Source organism: Ipomoea triloba, chromosome 13 (genome assembly GCF_003576645.1).
Source record: "Ipomoea triloba cultivar NCNSP0323 chromosome 13, ASM357664v1".
Taxonomy (NCBI): Eukaryota; Viridiplantae; Streptophyta; class Magnoliopsida; order Solanales; family Convolvulaceae; genus Ipomoea; species Ipomoea triloba.
In genome coordinates, this window is record NC_044928.1 from 24505021 (window position 1) to 24514428 (window position 9408).

The 9408-nt window shown below is 29.5% G+C and overlaps 2 protein-coding genes across 2 annotated transcripts; one reads left to right on the top strand and one right to left on the bottom strand.

Moving 5' to 3' along the window:
- Positions 1–697: 697 nt before the first annotated feature.
- On the bottom strand, positions 698–2343 carry LOC116000936 (salicylate carboxymethyltransferase-like). Its single transcript, XM_031240811.1, has 4 exons — positions 2269–2343; positions 1702–2106; positions 1149–1400; positions 698–1054 (listed from the first exon to the last, which is right to left on the bottom strand). The coding sequence occupies exons 1-4, from the start codon at positions 2341–2343 to the stop codon at positions 722–724; spliced, it is 1065 nt and encodes a 354-aa protein (XP_031096671.1). The 3' UTR covers positions 698–721.
- Positions 2344–3783: 1440 nt separating this feature from the next.
- On the top strand, positions 3784–6296 carry LOC116001393 (protein FAR1-RELATED SEQUENCE 5-like). Its single transcript, XM_031241275.1, has 2 exons — positions 3784–6081; positions 6195–6296. Exons 1-2 carry the CDS (start codon positions 3784–3786, stop codon positions 6294–6296), a joined length of 2400 nt encoding a protein of 799 aa, XP_031097135.1.
- Positions 6297–9408: the final 3112 nt, after the last annotated feature.

Here is a 9408-nt window from a genome sequence, read left to right on the forward strand (position 1 = left end):
CGATGATTATCGATATCTGCGTCAACGTTAAGCTTCAAAAATCCTGACCAAAGTTCATGTTAAATTTTATATTGCATGTTTTTTTTTTTTTTTAAATCAACCATCAAAGCGAACTATTATTGTGAAATCAAATGACGAATACAATGAGGGATATCTGCATCCCACACTTCCCGACAAGTATACGAGCAAGAAGCTATAGCCAGAGTGTGAACAATCACATTGGCTGTTATATTGTATTTTTTTTAATACACTATAACATATTCATAGTATATGTTTAACAATTTTTGTCAATTTTTATTGGGATTATGTTCGAAGCTAAGACATTCCTTATGAAAATCAATAAGTTCAGAATAATAAATAGTTAACGAAATATTCCGTTACTAAAATTTACTCTGATGTAATGCAGAGGTATTTAGTAAAAGTAAATGATATAATAGAAGATAAAGTAGAAAAAATAATTTAAAAAATACTAAAATCAAAATAATATGAACCATTTATTCCAACAAACAATTACACAATTTACACTGACAGAATACATCCGTATTTAAGAATACTAGAATCAAAATAATATATGAATCATTCATTTCAACAAACAATTACACCGTTTACATTAAACTTAGTTAAAAAAAAAAAAGACATTGTTTATTCATCCCTTTTCACTGGCTAGCTGGGGTAGTAAGTAGAGGGATATGATAAAATAGTAAGAATAATGAATATATAATTACTTTTTAGTCATGGAGACAACATTAAAGAATTCCACCTTTTGTAATTCATGAATGGACTCTAAAATCAAGGTCTTTTTCCTCTTGAAAATCTCCTCAGTGATTTCTTCACCAAAGTGGCTAGCAACTATGGGCTCAAGCACAGCTCTGAAACTATTGACAAGGAAGTTTCCAGTGTCAATGTGTTTTTCATTTTCCAGATCATACATGAAATTGTCCAAATATTCAATAGAGAATGACCCTTCCTTTTCAACCACCATTTTCACTTCATTCGGAGATGCCCAGTAGATAGGAAAGTTGAATGAATTCACTTTTTCCTCATCTACTACTCCCTGCATTCATCATAACATAGTTAATGTTTTAGTTACTGTGGTAGTAAAAAAACAAGCATAGTTTTGAATTACAAAAATTTACTGCTTAGCTTACCTCTGCACTAAGATTATTGAGGACCTTGACTAAAAGTTCCCATACATTATTGTAACTAGAAATGTGGTCTTCACACCTTCTTCCAAGAAAATATAATACCATTCGACCACCAGTCACCAGTTCTTTTGCACGACACTTTAAGAAACTTGAAAAATCACACTCGAATTGCTCATGGTATGCCTTTACCACACTAGGTGGGCTCGAAGCTACAACACGAATGTTGTCTTTGTTCTCCTCTAATCCTTTAGGTACCTGATCGATGATCAATTAATCTAATAAATAACTAATGCAATATAATATATAGTCCAAAATTTCAAAAAAATAAATAATTCTGCACAATTCTTTTTAAAAAATTAAATCCAATGAATTGACAATTTCAGTCAATGACCACAATCTAAAGGCACGAAATGACTTTTTTTATATGGGAGATCATGCATTCGAGTTTTAGTGGGGACACTCCACTGTAACAGATTCAGTAGTACTAAAAAAATTGAAAATTTCATTTGATAATTAATTAATGATGTGTACCATGCTATAAGGAAAACATATATACCTGAGATAGCCAATGAAGACTAATAGATGAATGAACAAAATGCAGAGAGTTGGCCGGAAAAAGCCTTCCGTAGAAAGAACCCGCAACTCCGGCGAAGAAGCACGGCCCAAACTCTTGGTCCATTTCTTTCTTGAGATCTTCTTGGTGCACCGGCAGTGACCGGAAAATGGAGTTGAAATCATTGCTGGGAAGGTCATTCAAGTATACAGCATATTCCGGCGACTGGTGTCCCATATTTCTACGCGCTTTGTCGAACGCTTTCACTAACTCGCCGGCTTCCATCAACGTGTTTGGCCCGGAGGAACACCCCAAGTCCGCTATGTATACTGTTTTTGGGCAAAGGCTTTTATACACATCTGTTATGGCTTCTTCTGTTATTTTCTTTGCCATAGCTATGGCCTTTTCCTGTATGTTCAAATCAGTAAATTAAAACAAATTAAATTTACCCATAAATCAAAAATCTTCAACCATTAACTGAACCAAAATATTTCTGTTAGAAAACAGTTACTCGAAATTTTTTGATTCAGTATGTTAACCAATCTTTCACTGAATTGTGCACACCCCTACCTGGAATTGGGAATTGTTGGCATAACTGGCCTCTCCATTTCCTGCATTCATGTGAAGCACTTGAACAACTTCCATCTCTTAATTTCTATCTCTATGTATTGTTTGCCTATTTGTTTCTCTTGTTTCACTTATTGCATGCATGTACCATTATTTATAGTAGTATGTGAACTGCTGTAATAAGAACTTTTAATTTGATCGAATTTGACTTCTCCTCTCTCAAAGTACTAGTCTTTTTCACTAAGATAATGACCAATATTTGTTTTTAAAGAATTACTTTAAAGTATATCAACGCAATATTATATATGATCGAGATGTTCATGCATATGTAATTGAATGTTGAATTTGTTTATTTAAATTGATAATTCAAAGTATATGAATGCAATATAATATATGAAATGTTGATTATAATTGTCACTAAAATAAATGTTTGCAATTTTGTAAAAACGTTAGTCTAAATACTTAGTATCTCTTTTTTTAATTGTTTGATAATGATTTTTTTTTAATAAAGGCATTGTAAATATGGAATTGTAAATTAAAGAAATGCATATATACTATTTTTTTTGTTGTAATTATTAATTTATTTAATTTAATAAGAGTAATAGGGTGGGGTATTCACTTTTCAATAATATACTCTAACATATTCGTAGTATATATTTAACAATTATGCCAACTCTGATTGGGATGAGGTTCGAACCTAAGACTTTTCTTATAGAAATTAATTAGTAAGTTAAAAGTTAACGGAATACTCCGTTACTAAAGTTTATATTAACTGAATGTGGGTTATTTAAGGGAAGAAAATAATATAATAGAGTATAAAGAAAGAAAATCATAAAAAATTACTAAAATCAAAATAATATGGACTATTCTTTTAAGTAAATATAATTATCAACCAAGCACCTTGTGCTCAAATGACATGTAGTGGTCTCCCTCAAATCAAAGGTCATGAGTTCGAGCCATCTCAGTGGATGAGATATAATAGGTACCTGAACCCAAACTTTATTGGCTCTTATTAAAATTGTATGTATGTAGATATTCTATACGCTTGCTTTCTAGTTAATTTCTACGGAGTAGTTAGACTAGTTACATTAATTATGAAACATAACTTTGTAATTCTATCTCTCTTTTTAAATATTTTTTTAGTACTTACCAACCATATATAATATATATATATAAATAACTAATGTGTAGTCTAACTATCAACTTAGATGTTCAGTTAAAATAATAAAATATATTCTTCAATTTGATAACAGAGTTGGAGACTACGTTTATATGAAGAGATGTTGTGTTGAATATATAATATATAAATAATAAATGCGTAATGCAACTATCAACTTAAACATTTTTGTTGAGACGAAACACATCTTTCAATTGAACATGCCACTAAATTTGATTTCATGTTGTTCCTTTTACTATTTTGGTACTTGGTGACAATAGTCTTTTAACACCTTGATATATGTCCATATTCATGGTTTGTGTTCTAATCCGTTTAATTATATATTTCTTTACAGATTAATAATGGCTACTTTCCATGATAAAGATCATAATATAGTTGAAATTGAAGAAGATCATGGTTTTGAAATTCCTACACAATTGAGTGAAAGCAATCATGATGAATTGGTGAATAATGGTGAATTTAATATAGGTGAGATTGAACAAGATGCCAGTGAGAATGTGAAGAGTGATGTGAATAATGAGACAATAGAGTTATGTATTGGAATGGAGTTTCAATCACTAGATGATGCTTTAATGTGCTATACTAATTATGCAAAACATGAAGGATTTGGAATTCGCAAAAGCCGCATACTAAAGTCTAGGAAGAATCAAATGGTTATTGGACAAGAGTTTGTTTGTTCAAAGGAAGGTTACCGTGCTAAAAAATATTTACAGCGGGACAATAGGAAAAAGCCTCCACCTGATGAAACACGCATGGGATGCAAAGCTATGATTTCTGTATCTAGAAAAGACGAAGCCAAATGGGTAATATCTAAATTTACTAGAGATCATAATCATGTGCTTGCTTCTCCTAGTAGTGCTCGATTTCATCGAGTTCATAGAAAGAGGACAAAATCTCAAATGAATTTGATTGACGTGCTTGATGAATCTGGAATTCGTCCTAGTAAAATAATGTCTGTTTTGGTTACTGAATCTGGGGGAATAGATAGGGTTGGTTGCATTGAGCGAGATATTCAAAATTATTTAAGTAACAAAAGACAAAAGCAACTTGAGAAAGGAGATGCACAAGCAATGTTGAATTATTTCAAGGAGTGTCAATCTAAAAATCCTGGATTTTTTTATGCAATACAAATGGACACAGAAGGTCAATTAGCCAATTGTTTTTGGGTTGATTCTAGGTCTAGAGTGGCTTATAAATTTTTTGGAGATGTTGTGACTTTTGACCCAACTTATTTGACAAATAGGTATAAAATGCCATTTGTTCCTTTCACTGGAGTCAATCACCATCACCAGTCCATTTTATTTGGTTGTGCTCTGTTATGGGATGAGACAGTGGAAACATTTGTTTGGCTATTGAATACTTGGTTAGGAGCAATGGATGGATGTCATCATAAAACAATAATTACAGATCAAGATGCAGCTATAACTACTGCAATTGCAAGGGTCTTGCCAAATACTGCACATCATTTTTGCATGTGGCATATTGAGAAAAAATTTCCAGAAAATCTTAGTCATGTTTATCAAAAGTTTGATGATTTTAAGTTTCAACTTTCACATTGTATCCATAGGATATATATGCCTAGTGACTTTGAAGTAGAATGGGAAAAAATTCTTGACAAGTATGGTTTACGAGAAAATAGTTGGCTTGAGAAGTTGTATTCCATTCGTGAAAAATGGATTCCTGCTTATGTACGTACTAGTTTTTGTGCCGGAATGTCTACTACTCAAAGAAGTGAAAGTATGAATAAGTACTTTAAAGATTATATAAATGCTAATACACCAATAAGTAAGTTTGTTGTTCAATATGACAAGGCTCTTGATGCAAGGTACAATAAAGAAAGGGAGAAAACCTTCAAAACATTGAATTCAAAACCTATCTTAAAGACATTGTATCTAATGGAGGAAGAAGCTTCAAAGGTTTATACAAGAAAGATGTTTAGAATGTTTCAAGACGAATTGATTCATTCTCAGCAATTTGTTGCAGAAAAGTTTATTACTAATGAGCATGAGTCTGTATATAAGGTGCATGAGTTTGATAAAGAAAAACCAGAGTACATAGTGACATTCATGAGTTTGTCAACAACTATAGAGTGCTCATGTCACATGTTTGAATTTTTGGGCATCCTTTGTAGACACCAATTGATGGTTCTTCTCAAGAAAAATGTATATTCTTTACCTAAGCACTACATTTTACAAAGGTGGACAACAGATGCTAAAAAAGGAGAAATTAGAAGCACATCAAATGAAGAAGAGATGTGTGGTTACAATATGTGTTCAACAACATTGTTTAATAATATCATGGTTCACTCATTAGAACTTTCGGAAAAGGCTTCATGTTCAAAAAAACATTATGACACCACGATAGAAAGCTTGCAATGTTTATTCAAAAAGTTAGATGCATTGAAGATTGATGATGACATGACTAGTAGCACTGGCCGTTTGACAAGCATGATAAGTAATCAAGATGATGATAATAATAATGTACCAATGCGCGATCCTCCTCGTGTGACTACAAAAGGTCGTCCTCGGTCTATCAGAATGAAAGGAGCTTTAGAGCTTAAAAGTAATCGAGTTACATGTTCAACTTGTAAAAAGAAAGGGCACACCAAACGTACTTGTACACTGAAAAACAAAAATATGGTATGTAATATGAACATATTTTATAATTCTATTTAAATTTTTTTATTTTTAAATATTAGTTTTGTTCATAATAATAATTCTCATTAATCTCTTATTGTAGAATTTAATTGCAGATGGACAACAATTGCCAATTGAGACAAATGAAAAGAACTGATTTTGATGAGAACAATGAAGACATAAAGATATGTGGCTCGTTTTATGTTTCATCGTCCTAGTTTGCAAATTTGAATTTTGTACGTTATTGGATATTGTTGTGTGGAGTATTAAATTCTAACTTTAATTAAGTTTTAAAATATAATTTGAGTATTACACAATATTTGATTAATTGTTGATTTTTTACATTATAGTCTCTAATAGTGACTAAGGTTGTAATTAAATTTAGGAGTTTATGAGTTTAGATAGATTTAGGACTTTAGATAGATATAGGAAATTAGATGATTTTGTTAATTAAAATTAAAGAATCCTTAATTATATGTATAAAACGTTAGATGCACAGTAGTTTAGATAGATGACTTTTGTGACTTGTATTCTTTTGTCTTAGGAAATTGATATAGGAACTTTTGTGACGTTAGATTTAGGAAATTGATATAGGAAATTAGATGACTATATATACATATATAACGTAATTATTGATATAGGAAAATAGAAGTAATTAATATGTTTAGGAAAGTGATATATTTTGTTAATAAGAAGTACAAAGTTTCCTAATACAATAAAGTCTTAAGTATTTTGCAAAAAAGGACTCGGTCATTATTGATTTTTTTAAAAAATGATGTGTCACCTTGTCATTCACCGCCGGTGTATAGCATCTATACACCGGCGGTGCATCAAATATTAATCCTATACATATATAACGTAATTATTGATATAGGAAAATAGAAGTAATTAATATGTTTAGGAAAGTGATATATTTTGTTAATAAGAAGTACAAAGTTTCCTAATACAATAAAGTCTTAAGTATTTTGCAAAAAAGGACTCGGTCATTATTGATTTTTTTAAAAAATGATGTGTCACCTTGTCATTCACCGCCGGTGTATAGCATCTATACACCGGCGGTGCATCAAATATTAATCCATTAATAATACTGAACAATTGAAGAATCAATTTGTTCAAGTTGAAAGATCGACATGGACCAAATTATATTTCATAAAGAATAACAATTTAGGTACAAAACATGTATTAAATTTGGTATAAACTCCTCAACAAGCTAAGTTAAGTACAACTTGAACCACAATATGTAATACTAGGAAAATTATCAGTTGTTATATCATGGATTGCAATTAACATGACCCTAGTAGTCAGTTGATCAAAATGACAATTTGTTCTTAAATGAGTTCCGTAAATGAAATTATAATTCATCTCAAATGATACTGCCTCACATTTTTTTATATTATAAAATAAAAGTGTAGTTATATCAAAATGAAACTGTAGTTGTACACGTTGAAAGTAAACTGTAGTGTATGTAAAATGAAACTGAATAACAGTTTAACATATTTGAGTATATATTGTCCAATGAAACTGTAGTTATATCGAAATGATATTGTACTTGTGTTGAAAAGAAACTGCAGTGTATATAAAATGAAACTAAATAACAGTTTCAAATATTTGACTGTATAATATTGAATGAAACTGTAGCTATATCGAAAAGAAAAACTGTAATTGTGTTGAAAGGGAACTGCAGTGTATATAAAATGAAACTGAATAACAGTTTCACATATTTGAGTGCATATTGTCCAATGAAACTGTAGTTATATCGATATGATACTGTAATTGTGTTCTAGTGAAACTGTAATGCATATAAAATGAAACTGAATAATAATTTAACATATTTGAATATATAACGTTGAACGAAACTGTAGTTATATCGAAAAAAAATGTAGTTGTTTTGAAAGGAAAAAAACAGTGTATATAAAATAAAATTGAATATGTTATAAACACATGGAGTTACTTTTTGCGGAACCGCGCGGAACGGGTGTTGTTTCTTTTCATTAATCAAAACGACGTCGTTTTGATGCATGGACTACCATGCATTGTGGACCGCGGTCCACAGTAAAATTTGCGGCAAATTATACCATGGACCAGGGTCTACCTTGCATTATAGACCCTGGTCTAAAAAATTATCTTCAAATTTTGTATCTGTAGTTGACACATTTTGTACCTATAGTTAATAGTTTCTGTACTTGTAGTTATCATATTATGTGTTAGCATTTATCAAGTTATTTGTTTACATGTACAGAAACTATTAATTGTAGGTACAAAATGTGTTAACTGAAGATTCCGAATTTTTGTATCAGGATTCATAATGCACTATGTACAATTGATAATAATATTTATGAGAATATAGAATTTTGTAATTGTGAATATAGAATTCTAAAATTGTAAACATGCACCCGGGTCCATGGCATAACAACCGTACATTTTTGGTAACTCATTCTGCCAAATAGTGGACTAGCGGGTTAAACAAATTAAACCAACCCATTTATTATTTAATGGAATAATTATGTTTTAGAATATTAAAATTTTTGTATAATCTAAGTTTCAAACTTGCATATAATTATTTATCTTTTATGCATTATATAATTATATAAAAGGAAAAATACATTTTTAGTTTCTCAATTGTACCTCTCTAGCTGTTCTAGTCTCTATTTTTTTGTTTTATCATTGCAGTATACATCCGTAACTCTTCAAAAATGTTACAGTTTTATCCCTAGATTAACAAAATTATTAAAAATTATTAAAAATATTACTTAGCACATGGGTATTTTAAATTTTTATTATATTTATTTTTATAACTATTTCAGTTTTGGTATTTCATATGCAAATAAATAAAGAAGTGACAACCTTCTTGCTTAAAATTTCTTCTTCAATTGTGGTACATTACTTCTATTATATTTCCCTATTCGAACATGTTAAAATTTAAAAAAAAATTATAAATGAAAATTTGAGACTAAAAAATATTATAATTAAAGAAAAAAACATTAAAAGGTACAAAAATATCCATGTACTAAGTAATATTTAATAGAATTTAATAGTTTTATTAATCCAATGGTTAAAATTACAACTTTTTTTAAAAGTTAAAGATGTATATTGCAATAGTAAAACATTAGGGGTTAAAATGCCTAGCAAGGAACAATTGAGAGATTAAGAATGCATTTTTACCTTATATAAATAATTAAATATATAATGTTAATGAATGATTTAGATAAATAAATAAATAAATAAATATAAATATAAATATATATATATATATATATATATATATATATATATATATATATATATATATATATATATATATATATATATATATATATATATATATATATA

What these genes read in the sequence shown, in the direction of transcription:
- LOC116000936 (XM_031240811.1), bottom strand. Translation starts at nt 2,343, where the DNA reads ATGGAAGTTGTTCAAGTGCTTCACATGAATGCAGGAAATGGAGAGGCC. An exon ending in GTCTTCATTGGCTATCTCAG is followed by an intron (nt 1,401 to 1,701) that starts GTATATATGTTT and finishes ATCATCGATCAG; the next exon opens with GTACCTAAAGGATTAGAGGA. An exon ending in TCAATAATCTTAGTGCAGAG is followed by an intron (nt 1,055 to 1,148) that starts GTAAGCTAAGCA and finishes TGATGAATGCAG; the next exon opens with GGAGTAGTAGATGAGGAAAA.
- LOC116001393 (XM_031241275.1), top strand. Translation starts at nt 3,784, where the DNA reads ATGGCTACTTTCCATGATAAAGATCATAATATAGTTGAAATTGAAGAA. An exon ending in CACTGAAAAACAAAAATATG is followed by an intron (nt 6,082 to 6,194) that starts GTATGTAATATG and finishes ATTTAATTGCAG; the next exon opens with ATGGACAACAATTGCCAATT.